The following is a 22,974-nucleotide window of genomic DNA, read 5'->3' as shown; positions in this document are numbered from 1 at the left end:
TAAACATACTCAAATGTTAACTACATTCAAATATGAGTGGTGGAAACATTGCTGTTTATTATATTTAATGCCTGGGACATTGGTACTCTTTAAATATTATTTGTTGAGTGAATGTGCCTTTCTCTGTTAAAATTGTCTCTAAAAAATAGACAAAAGTCTCAAATTAACACAAGGTATTACGACAGCACAGAAAAGGGAATGGAGAGAGTGGGAAAGGCACGAGAAATCATTGTGGAGAGAGTGATGGCTGATCTTTGTAGATCGCGATCTATACGAGCCATATGCAAAGTATGGGGTGCAAGTGAAAGATACAGTCCTATGTCCAATTTAACCTTAACATGCTGAGGTTCTGGAGACTATCTAGGTAGGAAATGACCTTGAACATTTAGTTCTTTCAAGTAATTGTCTGATGCTCACTTCTCTCCCCTAAAATAGACACTGGGTGGTGCTGCTGTCCAAAAATTCGGCTCTATCATGAATTCATTACTTCACTCTATAGACGCATTTCACTATTGTCTCCTGTGGGCCAAGGGAACTGCTCAGGATTGGGGACATAAAGATAAGTGACCACAATGAGTTCTTCTCTGATTACCCTAAACTGAGGGCCGAGTTCAGTGGCTTAGATAATCGAAAATATGACTTCTAAATAGGAGGGTAGCACTGACAATGAAATGTCTAGTTGTGGGTGTAAATGACTGAATCGCCCATCTTTTCCTTGAGAACCCTCTTCATGACCCGTGTAGGGATTAGAACAGCACCGCTTCCAAATCACTGTTTAATGGTTTCAGCGTACAAAGGCTCTGATGACTACAAAAAGCTGAGAGTTTGCTCCTTCAGCCTGCATCTTGGGATTCCAGACGTCCAAGGCTAGCTGGGCTGTGTCTGCGTGTTTAGAATCCCTGTGGTCCTGAAGGAGTGAATACACTTGGGAAGAAGAGAAGTGAACCCTTCCGACAAAAGGAGTGGGAGAGACGAGGGAGGCATCAGTGTGGGCTTGCAGAGGGTCCGGGGGGCGGGGGGTGTCTGGCATGACGTTATCAAGATCCTGTGCAGGCAATGGGGTTCACAGCTGAGCCAAGACAGGGAGTGGGGTCCATAGCTGAGCCCAGACGGTGGACTCGGCCCTCAGCGGTAAAGTGGGGGGAGGGGCGAGGAGGCGGGCCTGGAGGCCTGCGGCCAATCGGAGAGGACGGGGGCGGGGCCCGCGGCGGGCCTTATAAGCGCGGGGTTTGGCACGGGAGGGCCCACGTTCTCCTGTGTGCGGAGCGTTCTTGGTGCAGCCGTCGGCCTTCCACTGGTTTCCGAACCTTCGGGTGAGGACTGGCGGCTCCGCTGGAGCCAGAGTACCAAGGGGACAGGCGGGCGCGGAGGCCGCGGGGCGGGGAAGGCATAGCCGGACTCCGGGGAACCGGCGGGGTCGGGTGGCGGGGGCGTTTCGTCTCGGGGCGCCTTTGTCTTCCGTGGCGCCGCCCGCCGCGCACGAGGTGGATTCCTCCTGGGAGTCGGTCCCTGGGAGGCTCTATAGGGGGCGGCACCCCAGAGCGGAGGGTCAGTGGTGGCTGCTGGTGGGGCTGCCCCTGAGTGCTCTCCCCTCCCAGGCCGATGGGTTAGCCTGAACGACCAAAATGTAAGCAAACTGCTCCCGACAAACTCACACACCCCGCCCCGTTATTATTTAAAGGTTAATTCCAGTTTTCCCAACTCTGGAGACTGGCCTCTGATTGCTGTCAGTGGAGCGTTTTCGGGAGACCGCGAAGGAGGGGAAGTATATTTGGGACTTCTATCTGCCTGGGGTCCTTTTTATTCTGCCCTAGCTGTGTCTCACCCTACATGGGTGGGGCCCTGCAGCACGTGAGAGCTCTGCTTTCCGTCTCTGGGGTCTCCTATTGTCTCTTCTGGACAAAACCGGAACGGTCTCCTGGCACCTCATCTAACCTCATCACCTCCCCTCTCCCTTTGCAGAGAAAACATGGTGAAATAAGAATCAGCTCTACTCGATTTACCCCAATCTGCTGAAGTTCTGAGTCTGGTCTTAATTAGGTGTGCCTTCTTGGAGCGTTTATAAAACAGTGCCATCAGGAGCAATTATGATAGTGCGATTAGTTTGGATTAAATCCCTCCTCATATTGTAGCTGAATCTACTGGCTTTTGGCAGATAAAATGGAAAGAAACGATCCCAATTTATGGTACCTTTTTTGTATGCTGCTCCTTATCCCAAGAAACGCCGCCCCCCTCCCTCCAGTAATTGACTAAAAAATGGAAATGCTCAAATAGTGCTATCTCCTATTAAACATTCAATAGCTGGTTAAACCCAGTCTTTATTTTTTTCTTCTTTCTATCTCCTCTTGTGCTTCTATCGCCTCCATTTTACAGAGTGGGACATAATTCACTCTGGGTATGCAGAACATCTTGATTTCGTGTACATCTTAAGTCAGTGGCACTTACTGTCGATCAGAATGGGGTAATAATGTGGAATAAAATTACTGTAATAAAAACATGACTTCTGAAATGTGTTCTTCTTGAAAATCAGGGGAAATACACATTGATATCAAATGTGAGAATTTTGGCTATTACTCCTTAGTTCTGATAATAGTTCTATCAGACAGGTTTTTTTTTTTTTTTTAATGTGTTGTGTGTGTGTTTCTTTTAGTCAAGATGAGTGATAAGCCGGACTTGTCCGAAGTGGAGAAGTTTGACAGGTCAAAACTGAAGAAAACTAACACAGAAGAAAAAAATACTCTTCCTTCAAAGGAAAGTAAGTCGTGGGGCTTTCTAGTGGAGACAGTGGTGAGAATTGCTAGATTCAGTAAATAAACTCTTCTAGTAAGTTTTGCCACAAAGTAAGCAATAATTAGAGTGCCAAAGTACTTAATGCAATGTTGAAAAATTTCAAAATAATTGACTTTATATTTGACTTAAGTGGTTCTCACAAAAATAAGCTCTAATAGTAATGGGGACTAAGAAATGGTTTTGTTGGAAAATTACTAAAAAGCACAATACAACCAATCTTGGAATGTTGGACTTTACATAGAAACATCTTAGTTTTGTACAATTTTTGTATAATCGGCAATTTTCTGCACCTAGCAATTTGGGTTTGTGATTTTATCCCTAAAAAGCCTGTAATGTGCAGGTTTGGCTTTCTCTACCTGATGACAAGATAAGGTGGGAGAACCACTTTAAGTCTTGGGTATAGTCAAGCTTCCCAGGGAGGAAGGGATTGATTTTGCCTTCATGACATTAGAATCTGCTGGAGGAATTCCAAACCGAGGAGCATGTTTTGTTATGTCAGCATTATTTAAAAGCTCCAAAACTAGTTAAAATTGGCTAAATTACTTCCTAATTGTATGGCAATAGCTAAATCTGAAGAAATGCTTCACTTGTCTATCAGTCTCACAATAATCTATGGGAAAAAAAGATTTCTATGGGAAAAGACATGCAGTTGATGTCAATTCTAGTGAGTGTTCAGTTGCACACATATTCTCAACCCCCTATAGTGAGGATTTCTGGCTAGTGTTATGACATTCTAAATTTAAAGCAGGCGTGGCAGTCTTCAGAACTTGGCAAGGAACTCTTTTAGAAGAAACAACTTAATCCTAGGAAAATAATCTCCAAATGAAATTTTTTGTTTGTTTCCCCCCCCCCACCCCACCCCCCACAGCTATCCAGCAGGAGAAAGAGTGTGTTCAGACATCGTAAAATGGAGATCTCTTCCCAAGAGCAAATTTCACTGTTGCCTGAGTGTCTTGGTTTGGGGCTTGTTTCTTGTAAACTTTTGTGTTGTAGAATTTAGGCATCTTTCCTTTGGATGTGTTCTCACCCTTACACCCTGGCTAAGAGGTCAGGTGTAGCCAATGTTCCCTTATATTCATTTTTAAACTCCAGCTGCCAGATGCCACCAATTTCTCCATCAGTGACCTTTGTGTGTGTTGTTCTTGCACCCCCAAGTGATGAGCCACTTTTAACTTTCTACAGTGGATGTCTCTAGTACTCTGTAATCTTCACAAAGTGGCATGCATTTGCAGCTTCTTGTAGTTTCTTTTTCATTTCTAATATGAGAATAAAAGAATAAATATAATCATGTTGCGACTCCTGTGGTCCATTCTTGGTCTTCTAAGGAATAAAAAACCACAAAGGTACTCTTTTCAGCTAAACAAAGTGGTTGAAGAAAAGCTGCTTTAGCAGATTAGTCACATAGGAAAGGTACTCCCCTGATCAGATCAAGTGGGTCCTGACTTGGGGATTCTAGCTGCTTTTTCCCTAGAGTTGGAATCATAGAGATGGAGAACCTTGGAGGAGTTCAAGTAGACTAACCCTCATCAGAGATGAGGAAATGAAAACAGTATCTTAAGTGATATGCCCCCTCCCCCATTCATATGTTGAATCTATAGCACACAGTGTGACTTGTTTTGGAGATATAGGGTATTTAGGATATAATTAAGGTTAATTGAAGTCCTAAGGGTGGGATCCTAATTTGATAGGCCTGTGGGCCTTGAAAGAAGAGGAAAAGACACCAGAGATCTTCCACCAAGTGAGAGCACAGCAGGAAGGTGGCTGATTGCAAGCCAGAAGCAGAGTGCTTACCAGAAACTGACCCTGCTGGACCTTTATCTGGGACTTCTAGCCTTCTGAACTGTGAGAAAATAAATTTCTGTTGTTTAAGTCACCCAGCCTATGATATTTTGTTACAGCAACCTGAGTTGACTAATACAATAAGGAATATATATAAATAGGCAAGTCCTAGTTGCTGTCCTTAAATAATAGGCTCATCAGTTGAATTTTATAAGAATCAGTCACCTATAATACCACCAATCAGAAGTTTAGCATGTGAGTGTATAACCATCCAGACTGGGGTCTATTAATATACATCACTTTTTCTACAGAAAGGGATTATATACTTGTAACCTCAAGTTTTATCTTACCATCCCTTTCTAAGGGTTGATATCTTGAATAATTGCTGGGTTTACAGGAGGTGGAAGTATTTTCTTTGTAATAGCATAAACTTCCATATGCAAAACAAATGGGTCAACTCTGATCAAATGTCAGTGAGGTGACACAATCATAGGACTTAGTATAGCCAGAGGATTTGAGAGTTGGAAGTAACCATGCTGGTCACCAATACCTTACCTCTTGCCTGAAACGATTAGCCATAGTTAGTCAGCCCCTTGCTGTGACAGTCTGCTTACACTGCCCAAATTTGCCTGCTGTAAGTTCTACTCAATGGTCCTAGGACTGCATGTTCAAGACCCGCAGAGAATAATTCTTTCTCCAGTATTTGAAGTCAGCTGTTATGTACCTGCCTCTATACCTCCATACCTCCAAGTCTTCTCCTAATAATTCTTCCCAGATCCTTTGCATACAAGTTACACAGATGGGGAAACCATCCTGACTGCTAATGTGCTCAAGTTTGCTCACGATTCAATTTCTTTACATTCTGATTCTGTCATCCAACATATTTTGTTCTCCTTTCAACATTGCCATTTGCAAATTTGAGAAAGATGTTGTACATCCATGATAGATTCAGCAACCCCTGCTTTTGTGTACTAATCTAGCACAAGATTAGGCTCATTTCAAAAGGCCCAAAGAAAAGGTGAGTTGGGGTTAGATAATAGCTCCCATTGTTCAGTTGCTTCTGGTAATCATCCTTCTCATTAATGTATTGATTCCATTCTGAGCAGTGTGTTAAACTGAGTGGGAGCAGATGAGAGGTACATGGCAGCAGGCAAAAGACATTTAGCTAGATGAATACTCATCCAGATAAGACATGAGAAAAACAACAGCTCACCTAGAGTAACTTTGTACTATATTTTTAAAATATATAATGTAGGACTGCTCTGCTTGTCAGTACATTCACTTGCTTATTTTACCAGAAAGAGATTTGTTTCCTACAATGAACCTTCCCTTAGCAGGGATTAAGATTTAGGGTCCTGAATAGCAACTGACAAAAAAAAAATTGCTATGCCTACTTCCTTCTCCATTCCCAAGGGTGAATACCCAGGGAGGTACTTATTTGTTCACCTTGGGTCAACTCTTCCCATTTTGAGCTCAGGAGCTGCAGGTTCTACATTTAGGCTGCTCTGATTGGCACTTCCATCATCCAGTGATGCATATTTACCAGTCATGAAACTTCGCATTAAAAAAGTATAAACTGGCCTCCCCGGTGGCTCAGCGGTTGAGCGCTGGGTTGCGAAGCTGCCCGCAGCCTCTGCAGCGCCGGTTCGATTCCCGGCTGCTCCCGGGCCTCCGGAGGAGGGTCCCACATGGTGCGCAGACCTCTCCTGCCGCCCGCTGCTCCCCTCAGCAGTGTACTTCAGTCCTTCTGCCTGCTCTGCTCCCAGCTCTGGCTCTGGTGAATTCTCTCACCCTCCCGCACCACTGACTGTACCCAGTGCTTGTATGTATCAATCAATCAATCAATAAATCTTTTTAAAAAATTAAAAAATATATAAACTGGAATAGAATCAGATATAGCTGAATGAGATAGGCTTATTGCTTCAGTTTGTAGGAATTTTGAAAAATGTACCATTTAATGAATTCTTGATTTAGCTAATTTTGAACTGTGTTTGGGTCCTTGATTATTCAAAAGAATTCTACAATAGGGGTCAATTTGAAGACAAGTTTGTATGGGGTATTTTGTTCTAGGAATAATGTTTCCCCAATTTGATGCTTGCAATTTGTTATTTACACATAGATGTTGTTTCCCTTATTTTTTTTTTGTAACGTGGCACCAGATTTATTTAATACTACTTAAAGCAGATATTTTGTATCCTTATACATGCGTGTGCACACAACACACACACACTTTTTTTCACTTTTTTTTTTTGAGTGTGGGGATTCATTAGTAGCCTGTCCTCCACACTAATTTTCACTGTAAGCTGTCAAGAACTGGGACAATGACAGCCTCACTTGTCTCCCCAATGCCTGGGTGATATCAGGGACAAGGCCAGTGTTTGGTGAATGAATATTTGAATTAGTTAAATAATGTGAATATATTGCAAACTTTTCTGAAAATTAGAACCACAGGCAAAGTTTTTGTTTTTTGCCAAAAGAGAATTTCTTTACTTGTTTTTGAACACAATTAGACTACATTGGGTATTTGCTCTTGTGGACACATAAAGGAATTTTTAAGAAACTATTAGTATGTTCTCTATCCACTTTTTTTCTTTACCTACCATCATCCCTTGTTCCTTTCCTCCACCCCCTTAACCTCAGATCCCTCATGATATTCATTGATGTCCACTGCTTTTTGAAAGTGTTTTATGATATTCAATTGTTTACCATGTGAATGTCCAGCTTTTGTTTTTATTGTTCTGACTTGTTTTGCTATATATACTTTTCTCAAACTCCCTCCATTTGTTGAAAATGACTACATTTCATTCTTTCTTATGACTATATAGTATTCCATGGTGCGAATATATCACATCTTGATCCAGTCATCTCTGGATCCACACTGAAGCTGCTTCCATGTCCTAGCTGTTGTAAATACTGCTGCTGTGAACATTGTGGAACATGCATTTTTGTGTTGATGGTTTCCTGTTCTTTGGATATATGCCAAAGAGTGTGATTGCTAGGTTGTATGGTATTTCCATTTTTAGGTTTTTTTAATGTAAATCCAGATTTCTTTCCATAATGGTTGTACCAGCTTACATTCCCACTAACAGTGTAGCTCCACATCCTCGCCAACACTTGTTGGAAATCTGCTTAATATGTGCCATTCTCACAGATGTAAGATGGGATCTTATTGTGATTTAACCTGCATAATGAACATCTTTTCATATATTTTCTAACCTTCTGGATATCCTCTTTAGTGAATTGTTTCTTCATATCTGCTGCCCACTTGTTAGTTATTTTTTATTGTATTTTTTATATACCTTGGATATTAATCTTTTGATCAGTTATATATTCTGTGATTGTTTTCTCCCATTCAGTAGGGAGAATGTATATTTAATCATTTTGTATTTTCTTTCACCATATAGAAGCTCTTAAACTTGAGGTAATCTATGTTTATTTTTGTTTTTAATTTCCTTGTCATAAGGGTGGCGTCATCAAAAATATTTTTAATATTGATGTCATGGAACATATCACCAGTGCTGACTTCTGTGTATTTTATTTTTGCATATCCACTATCTAAATCTTTAATCCATTTGGAATTTATTTTCATGTATAGAGTTAGAGAGTGATGCAATTTCTTTCTTTTGTGTGTGCTCTTCCAGTTTTCCCAGCACCCCTTATTAAAGAGACTGTCCTTTTTATAGTCCTAGCTGCTTTATCATAGATTAGGTGCTGGTATGTGTGTGGATTTATTTCTGGGATTTCAATTAATCCTATTCCATTGATCTGTGTATCTATTTTTGTGCAATACCAAATAGTTGTTTTTTTTTTTTTTTAAATAAGGTTGCTTTATAGTAAAGTTTGAAAGCAGGTAACTTGATGCCTCCATTTCTCTCCTTTTTTCTTAAGGTTGCTTTTGCAATTCAAGGCTTTTGGTTGTTCCATATAAGTTTCAACATATTTTGTTTAACTTTGAAAAACATTGTTGGTATTTTCATGGGTATTGTGTTAAATTTATATGTTATTTTAGGCAGGATAGTCATTTTTTAAGATTTATTTAATTATGCATACAAGAATTGGGGTACAGGCCAGAGGTGTGGGAGGTGAGAGGACACACCAGAGAGAGAGTGGGGAACAGAACAGGTAGACTGACTGAAATACACTGCTGCGGGGAGCAGTGGCTTAGACAGGAGAGGTCTGCTGAGCCATGTGGGTTGCTCCCTGGCCTACTGGGGATCAAACTCGTGCTACAGAGGCTCTGAATAGCTTCACAGTGCTGTGCTTAACCCCTTGCACCACAGGAAGGCTCAGGATAGTCATTTTGATTATGTTGACTCTTTCTATTCATGAGCATGGAATATACTTCCATCTCCTTATGTTGCTATCTAAGTCCTAAGTTGGGCGTTTGCCTCCTTAGGTAACTTTTGAAGTATTTTATTCTTTTTGAAGCAATTATAAATGGAAATAATTTCTTAATTTCTTTTGCTTCTTATTTGTATATAAAAAGACTATGGATTTTTATATGTTGATTTTGTAACTGGCCATTGTTGTATTCATTTGTTTCTAATGACTTTTTATTGGCATCTTTAGGACTTATGTAATCTATATATATATATATATATATAGAGAGAGAGAGAGAGAGAGAGAGAAAGAGAGAGAGAGTTAGATCCTCGTTTATAATTGACACTGCTCAGAAATCTGTGTAGCATGGTTTCTTCAATAGAATTTTATCATATTTTCTGGAAATAAAAAAGAATTTTTTTCCTTCATTATCTGGGCTATAGAATTACATGTTCCCTGAAGATCTGACAAGATACACCATTGGAGACCTGGCCATTTGGGACAATAATTCATTGATGACTTCCATTTCTTCAATAATTCTTTAAGTCCTTAAGTCCTTGTTTAATTCAATTTCTATAATTTGTCTGGTTTTAAAATTTATTTGGCTCAATTTCTATATACTTTTACATTCAAACATGTAGATACATATTTGTATTATGAATTATTCTTGAAAGGGATATACTTCTAATTTTAAAATATTTCCCATTCTATTGATTGATACCTTTTTCTAACTATTGATACTTTTTCTCTCTCTAAGGAGGTTTCTTAGGGAATTAGGTTAATATGTATTTTTTATCCAAGAGAACCTACATGTATTTATTCTAGCATTTGGAGTGTATTTTATGATCTAAGCATTGTTAAAATAATTTTAAACTTAGTATGTGTCTAAGGACTTTAAAATATTTTTTATTATTGCCATTTCTGTTGGATTCTGTTATTAGAGACCATGATTTTTCCATTTCTCCTCCTCCGAAATATTTTCCCAGAGGTTTGGGACCAAAACTGGAGGCAATAGTTAGTCAGCAAGGTCCCTTGATTTCCAAAATCAATCTAGGGCCTAGCAGAATAGTAGTAAAACTTTTCCTTGAGCAATCCACTCACAGAGCATTCCATCTTTGTCAGACTTTGCCTTGCTCAGAACAAAATTGGAGAAAGGTCAAGATTTAGAGAGAGCTTCAGTAAGTGCAAGTACAAAGTGCAAGTACAAGCATCACAAAGGGAGCAATATTGCTTCCAGCACTTCCCTTGAGATTAATAGAGGTAGGGTTAATGACAAATGACCCTCTTCATCAAAATCACGCTTGGAGATTTCATATAAAAATATTTGAAAAAAGAGCTTGCAGCACAAGTTGCTAAAAGTTGTTAACATGAAATCAAAGGCAGTAAAAACCTCTCTGAGGTGCTTAGTAATTGTTGCAAGCATGTAAATTAATGTGCTGCATGCCAAAGACTCATTGTAGAGTTTATCTGCCTTGTCAGATAAACAACTGAGCACATGTTTGAAAACAGCAGATTTCTTCAAACTTAATAAGTCTGGATAGCTATCATTTTAATAGCGATCATACTAATTAGTGCTCCTTCATAATGTCACTGTTTGCCAATATGAGAGAGGTTTATTTATAAATTTATTCTGGCATGCTGGTCTCCTAGATATAGCAGTATGTGAAAATTAATGTAATAAATTTAATCTATTACAATTTTTCTTTCTTTTATTCTCGCTTTTAATCATGATAATGAGAATATGAATCCAGATTTGTGGATGGTCATATCTCCTATCTCTTCCATCAAATAAAAGAACAATGGTCTCTCCGTATAGTATTAATATGACTCCCCTGATGGACATTGTATTTTCCATTATCTCTTTCACTATTCCAATGCAGTTTTCCACCTCTACCGATATGGGGCCTGAGAAAATAAAACCCAACACATTAAAAACTCAGCTGTTTGTGAACAAAGGCAGAAACCAAACCACCAAGATTTTGCATAATTGTAGACATTTAAAGGGCTACACTCTTTGTGAAGACTGGCTTTTTTCTACTGGGGAAGGAAGATGTAAAGGAAATTTCTACTCCTTGGTCTTTGCTCTGGGTGGAGAAAACTTTTGAGAATTTGTAATCCTGAAACTCCCTGTATAGCTTTGGGGTTGAAACGACCACTATAGGCATAATCCAAACAATTCCTGGCCACAAACCCAGACATAGGGGAAATGGAAATCAAATCCTTTCTCAGGGGGTTAACCTTATTGAGACTTTCACAAAGTACCTACAGAGAACATCCTCCTATTTAAGTATATAATCTAAACACAAGTCAACTTCATCAAAATGAAAAAAAAAACACCCAAAATTGAAATATCCAAAGAATCATCACATGCCAACCATTAAAGCATGTATTAAGATGTTTATAAATGGCAAGCTATAGAAAACATAAAGAAGAAATAGCTAATTCTCAAAAGACCCAAATGTATTTTCTATGCTTGCAAATCAGAACCACTAGAATAAAAACCACAAAAAAATGATCATATGAGATATAAAGGATATAGAATTGGTGAACTAGAAGATAATGGAGAAATAATAGAGAATGTATCACATAGAGATAAAGAGAACAAATATTTATAGCAAAGCAAAGAACTTAGGGAATTGAGTAGGAGATACCCATTACATGTCATAGGCACTCCAGAAGTGGAAAATCAGATAAATATGTGGAAAAAATAACATTCAAGGAGAAATGGCTGGCAATATTCTTGCATTTCAGGACGGGGGGGGAGGCATTCCTGGATTCAGGAAGCACACCTGGGTACATCATGATAAAACTACAGACAGTATAAGATAGTTAGCGTAACAGTAGACAAAAAACCACATTACTAAAAGAGGAATACCAACTAGTGTGACAGCAGACCAGTCTCAATTTGTGAATGGAAGCCAAAAACAAGTTGTGAGAGAAAATGACAATCAACCTATTCTTGCATATCTAGCCAGAATGTATTTTAAGAACAAGGATGTGATAACTTCAGGAGGGAACACCCGGATCCCAACCAAAGTACACACTCGCTGCTCCAGCTGCTGAGAGTACAGACAGCTGGCAGTCCCCGTGTGTAAATGCAGTTCTTAGACTGGAATAGTAAGCCATTTCTATCATCACATTATATTTTCTAGCAATAAAATCAGCCCCTACCTTTCATGACTGGAAGGATTTTATTTGCAGTAGTATTTGCTGTTCCTTAAATGACTGAAAAGAAACATCCTCAGAAGCATGACCAATTGGAATGAACCTTACTGATAAACTCATTTATTCAAATCTCAAGACCTATTGGGGGTCAATTTAATAATTCATTGTTATATATGCACTTTTGAGAAATGTTTTGGTTGTATTATCTTATGTTCTTGAAGAGACTATGCCTTAATTTTGAGGATTTCCCATTTTTTGTGTGGTTTCCCAAAACCCAAAATTTTCTCAAACAACAGCTCTAAATTTAGTCACCAATTGAAGAATGAGGGGTATTGTGGGATATAAGCAATGCTAAGAAAACAATTTCAAATTTGCTAAATATTTTGGTGTTTTTAATAACTCTACAATTAAGACCTCCTTGGTGGAGCAGGGGTTAAAGCCTCAGCTCTATCAAGCTATGAGCAACCACTGTGGCATGAGTTTCATCCCCGGCCAGGGAGCTACACACATGGCACAGCAGACCTCTCCTGCCTCGCCCGCTGCTCCCCTCAGCAGTGTATTTCAGTAGATCTGCCTGTTCTGCTCCCCACTCTGTCTCTGGTGAATCCTCTCATCCCCCCAATCTTTGGCCTACCCCCAGTTCTTGTATGCATAAATAAGTAAAAACAAATCTTTAAAAAATAATTATACAATTGCCTCTATGTTGTTTCTGGTTTTGGAAACATTTTTTGTAGCCATTTTTTAAATTAGATATAATGCTGATTTCCATCAGAAGCAGAAGCAATAGTCAGTCAATTACTTATACAATTTCCAGGAGAGCCCATATGTCTACAAGTAAAATAGTTCTCCCATATGTCTACAAGTGGAATAGTTCTCCTCTATCACTTATGTCTGTAAGGTTCAGAAAAAGCAGTTTCACCCAAATATCATTTCATTAAATGTCATGTGCATCATGAAATATTTTCCTAATGGTATCAGTAGCTGTATTTTCAGAGATTAAGTCCATCCTGTTCCCTCACAACGAGGACTAGGCTGTCACCTCCAGAGAGATCCCTACCAAGGTAAACCTGCTGTTGCCAGAGACACTGGCAACTGGCTGTGCCTGAAGCTACCAAGGCCATTGTCAGGTACACCTGTTGGAAAAGAGCTACCTTGGGAGCATGTGAGAATGGCAAACCCAAGGTCCATTTTAGATCCACCTTACTTGGTGGGTAAAGTTGTAAATACTGGAATCTACTTTTGTTTTGGACCTTGTGCCATCCTCCTCATCTTTAAAATATTTTCATTTTACCAATAATGAAACATTATTATCTGAGTCCGGTGACAGTGCCTACATTAGATTTCTATTTAATTTCTATCATTTAAACGCATTTGGTGAGGACCTTCAAAACTCTCGTGCTTTAACCACAACTCAGTTGATGTTTTCAGATGACCGTTACCTCTATGGGGCAGCTTTCAACGACTTTCTGACGGACGTTACAGAAAGGTGAGAGGTCACCAATGCAACTCCGCTGTGATGTCAGCCAATCCCATCCGACTAGATGCCTCCTTGTCCAGTGATTGCCCCCCCCCCTTCTAGTACATGTGCTCCAATGAGAGGTGGCCATTGCCAAGACGTCAGCGAAGACAGCCCCTATAAATGGGCCACCGCCCCTCAGCAGACACCATTGTCCTTCCTGTCAGCTACCAGGAAGTGGACTCCAAAATGGCCGATCCTGCCGTCGAGGCTTCGACTGAGGAGACCCTGGGCTCAGGGGAGCCGGCAAAAGCCAAGCCACAGAGCCTGAAGCAGAAGCAGAAGCAGAAGCACAAGCAGCCCCCGAAGCAGAAGCAGCCAATGTGCCGACGGCGCGCCAAGAACCAAAGCGAGAGCTTCGCCTCTTACTTCCCCCGGGTTCTAAAGAACGTCCACATGGGCCTGAGCCTTTCGCGGGAGACCGTGAGCATCCTGGATTCCTTCGTGAAGGACATGTTCGAGCGCATCGCCCAGGAGGCCGGCCACCTGGCCCGCTCTACCAAGCGTGCCACCATCACGTCCAGGGAGATCCAGACGGCCGTGCGCTTGGTGCTGCCCGAGGAGCTCGGCAAGCACGCCGTGAGTGAGGGCACCAAGGCCCTCATCAGGTACATCCACAGCCAGTGAGACGCCCATCCGGGCCACCAAGACCAAAGGCTCTTTTCAGAGCCCCCAAACCAAAGGCTCTTTTCAGAGCCACCTCCCTTGGCACAAAAAGACCTGTAGCTCTCCCAACACGGCCCGCTGGCCCTCCAGCTGGCGGCGCCCTGCCCGTGCTCCCCACCCTTGCTATCCCCCAATACGATCGAGGCTGGTACATTCACAGTAATCTTCATTTCAGGGGAGACAGACTCCCCATGGCCATAGTGTATGACCATAGTGTATGCAAGGGGCACTGATTTAGATTTTTCCGAGAATGATCTCTAGTGGGATGTATAAAGTGAACATATACCCATAAGGATTTAGCGTTCACTCGCATTCTCCAAATAGTGTCCAATGGAATTATCCAGGGTTTCTTTACTTTGACATGGCAGTATGAAAAGATGTACAACCGTCCACTTTACTTCGTTTATATATGTTTTTTACTTACCTCATATTAGAAATTCATTTAAATATGCAAACGAGGACCCAAACACCATGTGAAAATAGCTAAATAGAAATATCTGGAAACTTCAATCTTATATTTTCCTGGCTTCTGAAATTTCTCTTTCAATTCATTCCAGGTTGTCTGGTTCTATTCTGTTGCAACTCATAGCCTTTTAACTTTCATACACAGTCTTTGTGACTTCTATCTAATATATGATGGGACTTTCCAGTTGTAACAATTCAAACCTCAGAGGATCTTACTTGGAATCCAGGGGTCACAGTCATTGGCCCAGAATCGGGTGGGGTGAAGAGTGCTAAACTAATACTACTTTCCTGAGGTGTTAAGTCTTAAGCTCAGGAAAAAGAATATTTTTTTTCTTCTGTTTTCTTTCTTGCTTTTATTCATGATTATGGAAGGATACCATCCACAGCAAGGAGTGGGATGTTTCTAGAGTCCTTGCAAAAACTTAGCAGTAAAATGTGAAGAATTGAGAGAGCTAAAATGTCTCCTTCCTTATACCTTTTGAATGTTAATATTTGTGATAATATAAAAATAATTTCCAGTGTGTCTTTGTCTTGTCCTAATCTTTATTAGTTTTATTTTCTTATGTTATAATGATAAATTTTGAGTAGTGGTGATTTTCTCATTGCTTTTCTAGTCAATTGATTTATAGCATATTACATATTTGAAGAAAGAATTTAGTGCCACATTTGAATTCTTTGTTATGATCAGATGTCTCTTTATAAATTTTTTAATGGATTCAGCTATACATTTAAAATATTTTCCAGTTGTGAATTGACACATACACATGAAGTGGTTGCTTGCTGAAGACCCTATGCAGGTTTGGGCCAGGTAGACAAAAGGAAACTCCATTAAATCACTTTATTATCATGCTAATTGCTGCTTCAAAATGCCAGAATTTGACTATGTGACATGAAGATTTCTTCGCAAATTTATTCTTGCACATTGGTCTCAGAGCAGAAAAGTCATTTTAAGAAACTTAATTCATTAAGATATGTTGATTGTGCTTTGGGGGTTTGACATTTGTAAATACAGAAATCAAATAGGAACAATCATATAACGACACTAAAAACACACCAAAGTTGCTTTGCTGAATAAAGAATGGCAGTGCAAGTGTGAATGACACATATGAAATCAAGGAAGAAAACAGAAAGGTGAGGTTTGCTTTGGAAGAGTGGAAGGGGAAGTGAGTCACTGTGACTGTTCGCTTCGGAGGGTGGTGGAGCGATGGAGGTACCAAGTGAGCCATCACTCTCTAATGGTGTCCTTTCCTGTAAAGATGAGTGGAGGGAAATGACTTCATTGTTTAATTAAGAAATTACAAACACCAAAGAGGGAAAATAGTCCTAATGGGACAAGCATCCTCCATTGAGGCTTATTTCATCATTGATTGTGTTAATCTTCATTTAAAGTCAGAATCCCACACAGTAAAGGAATACCTAAATCCAGTGGTTAAAGAGCAACACCTAATCCAGACTCCCTGGTATCTGAAGTTTCTAGCCAAGTCATTCAGATGATCTGATTCTTTTCTTTGCCAGGCTTGAGTCTTTTGTTTTGGGAAACACAAACATCCTGACTTGCACCTGGACATCACTGGGCAGGTTGAGAGCGTGGAGAGTTAGCGTAGTTCTAGCCCTAGCTGGCCCTGAGCCAGCCAGTGGGGACTTGAACTGCTGAGCCACAGTCATTAGCTCCACGGGCAAAGAGGTGTTCCAGATGAACCAATTAGAGTCTTGCTGGAATTATCACTCTCAAGGAATGGCAGAAACATTGGGAAGGCTCTTTGGCCCTGGCATTTCTTTGTTTTAGTGGTTGCATGTTTCTAGTCTCCATGACTTAAAATGTTACACTAGTTTGCTGGAGCTATGGTACAAACTGCCAGAGTGTGGATTCCTTAAAGAACATAATTTTTGTCTCACACTTCTGGGGGCTCAAAGTTCAATAAAGGTGTTAGCTGGTTTGGCCTCTCCTAAGTGGTGTGACAGTACGATATGTCCTGGGCTTCTTCCCTTGGGGTGCAGATGACAAGTGGACACAAGTCATTTTGAATTAAGGCCACCCTGATGAGTATATTTTAACTTGATTACCTCAATAAAGAAGGCACCTCCATATACTGTCACGTATCAAACACTTGGGATAGAGAATGAAAATACGAATGCGAGGACACAAGTCGAACCACAGGAAGGATGAATTTTGAGTCACAGGAGGGCAAACCTCCTGATGTTTCTGTTGTGAAAATAAGAAGCAAATGGAGATCAGCTTTGAAATATCCCTGAGTAGACAAAACCAGTTTAATGATACAGGCAAAACTTATTGCACTTTAGCTTACTATATGAGACTCACTTGACCTGGCGTATTTCTTCTTTATGCCTCTGGAAATCATAAGAGAAACTTAAACTGTTTTCCAAGGTAGATATGAGGTAGCCACTAAAATTACAAGCAATCACTGTGGAGAATAATCAGTTACTATTTTCTCACTATCTAAATGGCTTTTAAACAATATACCCCTGAATCTCATTCCATGTTTTGGGTTTAGTGTCCCTGGCTTGCAAACTGTCCTTTCAATATGTGCACAGTAAGTTTTACTAATTCATCCTCCAGAGACTCACTGCTTTTACTTCTGGTATTACTAAACTTTTGATGCTGTGATGCTTGCTCTTCCTACTCCAAATTCCCCACCCATGCGGTATGACATGCAAATGGCTTTTCTAAATTTGCTCTTGCATGCTGCTCTCTTACCTATTTTATTCCTTGACAACTCATTTTATGAAAAAGAATCCATGGGAATATTTTAATACTCATTGTTTGGTTTGCATATGTAAATTCAGAAATCAAATAGGAGCTTCAATAAGACATTAAAAATGCACGACAACTGGGTCTCCAGTGATAATGGGAACTCAAGGATAAATGCCACAGGAAAGCTAGAAAGTAGCAGGGAAAATGGAAGTTGCTGTTGAAAACTGGCAAGGGAAGTAGGCATGTGTGATTATACAGTTCAGTGCATGTTGGAGGAAAAATGGGCACCTTGTGAGCAATCAAGATCTAATGTGTGAATTACTGTAAACACAGCTTGAGGGAACCGACGTCACTCTTCAGAAAGGAGAGCCCTCAACCCAAGGAAAACTGTATGAACAGATCACACATACTCTAAGCCTTGCTCACCGTCACCCATGTTATGGAATTCATTTAAAGCCAGGACTCAAGTGCAATATGGAAATGCTGGAACAAACGCTTCAGGAAACAAAACTTTCTCCAGACCTCCTATAATCTGAAGTTACTACTCTAACATGTTCAGTTGATCTGATTCTATTCCAGGCTTTCAGCTTTTGTTTTCCAAAATGCAAAACCTTCCTGATTTGCACTTGGTTTTCAAAAGGATGATGGAAGAGATCCACCAAAGAGACTCAAGCTCCCCCTCTGCTCTTAGTCAGCCAGTTGGAGACCTGCACCTCTGAGCCCCAGAAGTCAGCCAACTGTGTAGGCCATTCAGTGTTCTGTATGGAAAGGACCAATCAGTGCTTCTGGGGCGTTCAGTCAGGGTGAAAGAAAGGCTTAAAGGTGTGACTGTTCGCCTGCCCTTTTTTTTTTTTTTTCTCTTGGTCAGTTGGATTTCTTTTTTCTTTTTTTTTTCTTCAGAATATAAATACTATGTTTTTAAATTTTATTTTTATATTCTCCATACAATTGCAACCCCCTTATTTTGACCCCAATCCCTCCTTTCCCTGCACCCCCCCCCATAGTGTGTCTCTGGTTCATAGTTGTTTGTTGATTTTGATTTTTTCTTTCTTTCAGTTATTCTTTTTCCTGGTCCCTTATTTAGGTTTTCTAGATTCCTGCTATGAGTGAGACCATCCAGTATTTTTCTTTTTCTTTCTGGCTTATTTCGCTGAGCACGATCCCTTCCAGCTCCATCCATGTTGCTGCAAATTGCATGTGTTTATCTTTTTTGATTGCTGAGGATTTCTTTTATGCCCTCATCATGGTCACTCAAGAATATGAGATTCAGCTCTAGGGGTGCTGTATAACAAGCCAGAGACCAGTGTCCTTAATCAATATACATTTATTATCTCTTTTTTTTAAAAAAAAAAAAGAGAAGGTGAAATATTTAATTTTTATTTATTTATGCATACAAGAACTGGGGTGTAGACCAGAGGTGCGGGGGTGAAAGGATTCACCAGAGACAGAGTCGGGAGCAGAACAGGTGGATTGACTAAAAATACACAGCTAAGGGGAGCAGTGGGTGAGACAGGAGAGGTCTGCTGCACCATATGTGGGTTAATTCCCTCATTGGGTATCAAACTCAGGCCTCAGCAGTGATAGCATGATAGCACTGAGACATAACCCCTCACCACAAGGGAGGCCCATTTATTATTACCTCCTTTTAAACATATATTTGTATCTTTCTGGAGGCTTGAAGCCCAAATCAATGTGTCAGCTGAGTTGCTTTCTTATGAGTGGCGTGAACATGGAATCTGTTCCAGGTCACTCTCCTTGGCTTTGACATAGCCAAAAGATCCCTATGCTTTTTCAATTTGTCTTATATTTGCATATATCTGTGTCCAATTTTCATTTTTATTTGGACACAGGTCATTTTGCATTAATAACTTCCCTAATGCACATATTTGAACTTCATTACACCATAAAAGACATCTACATAGGATTCACTGGTAGTTCGGTCTTCATAGAAGATATGAACTTTGAGCTACATGTGGGCCTTTCTCCAGCCTCTTCCATTATATTAGAAGACCATTCCAAACCCTTTATAGAAGGGGACCCTTCTGTGGTAATTTTCCACAGTGATTTCAATATGGAGTTTTTCTTTTAGTATTTTTTCTTTTTCTTTTAGTATTTTGTGTCTCCTTTCCAACAATCTGAAGGGAGAAGATACTTTTTGATTTCAATTCTTAGATACTAAGATACTGCTTTAAGCTGAAGCATTATATTCAACTTTGTCATATATTCCAATTGTACTTCTAAAATACTTGTGCATGCCCCAACTGATTGGAATATAGAAAAATGTAAAGTACACCACTCTCAGACAAACAATGAAATAAAATCTGATGAATCTACTGAAACCACACATATCTTGAGCCCCTCAGAAAAGGGACAGAAATCTCAGAAAAGGAGATACAACACTCACAGACTATCTACCATTGACAAAGGTCAAAAGCGAAAGAGAAAGAATGGTGCTGGTGGTGGGGGAGGGGCGTGTGTGTGTGTGTGTGTGTGTGTGTGTGTGTGTGTGTGTGAGAGAGAGAGAGAGAGAGAGAGAGAGAGAGAGAGAGAGAGAGAGAGAGAGTAACACACGAAGGTGTGTTTCCCTGGTTAGAAAGGTGTGAAGGGGCTATGCTTTTTCACGGAGGGGTTATTAAGTTCTAAATTTTTCAGTTCAATGGAGGAGCGACTGATGGACTGTCATAACTCCAGACCCATCCTTCATATCTTTAGGGGTAGAATTTATATACATTAGTTCCCTCTCAGGCATAATAATTATTAATACTCTGGAATATTGAAACTTTAAAATCTTTTAAACTGAATTAATTGGTATTTTCCACTTTGCTTTGTGTCTTTTGCAATAAACAGGAGATAAAGAATCCTGTTGCTTTTACCTTCAGTCTCTGATATTGAGCAACCCGGGAAGCCTTAGTTTTCAGCCCAAGACACCTCTGATCTCACATTGGACCAACAGCTGCGGCACTTCAGTCTTCACAGCATATATGGTATAGTCTTCATGGTCTTTTCACTAATGCCCAATTTTTATTCTTGAATTTGAATAGCAAAATACAAGGTTGTGATGACTTCAGGAGGGAACACCCGGATCCAAGCTGAAGTGCACACTTGCTGCTCCAGCTGCTGAGAGTACAGTCAGCTGGCAGTCCCCTTGTGTACATGCAGCTTTTAGAATGGAATAGCAAGCCGTTTCTATCATTACATTATATTTTCTGGCAATAAAAATCAACCCCTGAATTTCATGACTAGAAGCATTTTATTCACATAGAATTAGCTGTTCCTTAAATGACTGAAAAGAACATTCTCAGAAGCATGACCAATTGGGATGAAACCTTATCGATAAACTCATTTCTTCAAATCTTAAGTCCTTTTAGGGGTCAATTTAATAATTCATCGTTATATATGCACTTGAGAAATGTTTTTGGTTGTATTATCTTATATTCTTCATGAGATTTTGCTTTTAAATTTGAAGCATTTACCATTTTGGGGGGTTTCACCAACACTGATATTTTTTTCAACTAACACATATGAAATTTCTTCACCAATTCAAACATATGGGGTATGTGGGGAAACATAAATAATGCTAAGAAAATTATTTTAAATTTGAAAAATTTTTAAGTATTTTAAGAATTTTAAAATTGTCCCAATTTTTGTTTGTTTTCTGTCTTTGGAGACTGTGATGTTTTCATTTCTTCTTTCTGATGCAATGCTGATTTTGATCAGAATTGGAGGTAATAGTTGGTGTGTCATTTGATATGATTTCCAGGAGTACTGCTTTGTCTACACAGAATAGACGTAGCCCTCCTATGTCCACCTATATCTGCAAAGTTCTGAAGTAGGCCCACCTCAACATTGCATTTCATTAAATGTAATGTACATCAAAATTATCTTCTTAATATCAGTGAATGTATTTCAGACCATACTTTCTCCTGATGTCTCACATCAAGATTTTGATTGTCAACTTCACAGAGATACAGACCATTGAAGAGTTTATAAAAGAGTATTATGCACCTGCAGCTACCTGGGAAGCAGGCATGTGTGAGATCACCAAGGCCTGCATCAGATATGCCAGCTCCAAAGGAGCTGCCTTGGGACCAGCAGAGCCTAGCAAACCAAAGATCTGTTCAAAGCCACCATACTTGGTGGGAAAAGACCTGTAGCTCTGAAAAGAGACATCTACTCTAGTTTTCCATCCTGTGGCATTCTGCCCATTTTTAAAACATCGTACTGTGAACTAAATTTTGTCAAATGTATTCAACTGTAACTTATGTTTGTAGTGTAACTTGTTGCATGGTTTATGGAACAATGTCTTCTTTTACAGCAATCTGTAAGGTTAGGATGATTTTCTTAATCATTTTGTTTAACTGTAATTTTCATTCTCCCATGTATTACAGAATTTTTCAGATATACTTTATGTGTGATATACAATTAATAAAATGAAATAATAGATATGCTCATCAACATACCCCTTTTTAACACATGTACTTTAATCATTTATATATATATATAATCACTTATATATATATATATATATATATTTTGAAAACATACCTTCATGACCTGCAATTTTGTACAAATGAATGAGATTGTCCAGTGACAGCAGTTCAAGCCTCAGTCTCCACTGGCCCAGTGAGTGAGGGACTGGCAGTCCGTTAGCCACAGCTTTTGGCTCAAAGTGATTCACAGTGATTGAGTGACCGTGGCTGAACCAGTTACAATCTTTCTGTTATGTTCAGTCTGGAAATGGAGGAGTAAGGGTCACTGATGCTTTCCCTGCAGTCTGTTTTTCTTAGTTGCATTTAACATGGTGATTTAAAGCTGTGAATCCAGAGCAGATAGTGGGGCACATATTCTAACCACTTGCCTATAAATAAGAAGAGTAATATCAACAATTTAAATAACTAAGATGATTTCTTCTTTGTCAAGTGATGTGAGTGTTAATATTCAATTTAAGTTTAACATAATTTTCACTGTAGTCCAATTGGTTTTTGTTTCATTTTTTCTAGAAGTTGCTGGTTCCGGTTTTACTGATTTCTAGCTGCTTACAACTGTATAGAGAGAACACGTCATGGTATATGGATCCTTTGACAATTTTTTTTTTGTGATTTTCTTGAAAGCCCCTTGAACATTTAAAATAAGTGGTACATAAACCTTTTGACTAGGATATGAAAATTAGTAAAGCATGTTACAGCCTACAGTGAGAAAAAGGGCCATAAACTAAAACACTTAAAAGATTTCTTTCTTTCTTTTTTGGTAGATCCTTCTTCAGGTTTATTTGTACAAATAGCACTGGAGGACACCAGTGCCCTGCACACAGCAGTGCGGGCTCAAGCCCTCTGTCCTCACATGGACAGAAAGTGTTCTATATTCTGTAGCTTTGGGGGGCACTGAGCGCCTTTGTGGATCTGCACTGTATCCACATCCTGGGCCTGGGTTTCAGCTTTGGTCTTTGGCAGGAGAGTCTGAGACCCTTGGCACGGTGGGCATATGCATGTTCCCTAACACTGGGGTGAGTGATATAGGCAAGTTGACTGAGCTTGCTCTGCCCTCTGGAATGTTGGCCTTG

General features: G+C 39.8%; 2 protein-coding genes across 2 annotated transcripts; both read left to right on the top strand.

Moving 5' to 3' along the window:
- Positions 1 to 2,655: 2,655 nt before the first annotated feature.
- LOC311187027 (thymosin beta-15C) lies at positions 2,656 to 3,696 on the top strand (the record flags this gene model as incomplete). The annotated part of the gene is made up of 2 exons (XM_084258240.1): positions 2,656 to 2,755; positions 3,659 to 3,696. 2 exons carry the CDS (start codon positions 2,656 to 2,658, stop codon positions 3,694 to 3,696), a joined length of 138 nt encoding a protein of 45 aa, XP_084114366.1.
- Positions 3,697 to 13,693: 9,997 nt separating this feature from the next.
- On the top strand, positions 13,694 to 14,197 carry LOC311187635 (histone H2B-like; the record flags this gene model as incomplete). The annotated part of the gene is made up of 1 exon (XM_084258979.1): positions 13,694 to 14,197. The coding sequence occupies one exon, from the start codon at positions 13,694 to 13,696 to the stop codon at positions 14,195 to 14,197; it is 504 nt and encodes a 167-aa protein (XP_084115105.1).
- Positions 14,198 to 22,974: the final 8,777 nt, after the last annotated feature.

This window comes from Talpa europaea, assembly GCF_964194135.1.
Source record: "Talpa europaea genome assembly, chromosome: X".
Lineage (NCBI taxonomy): Eukaryota > Metazoa > Chordata > Mammalia > Eulipotyphla > Talpidae > Talpa > Talpa europaea.
Note: the sequence above shows the minus strand (reverse complement) of the source record. Positions and strands in the feature narration are given on the sequence as shown.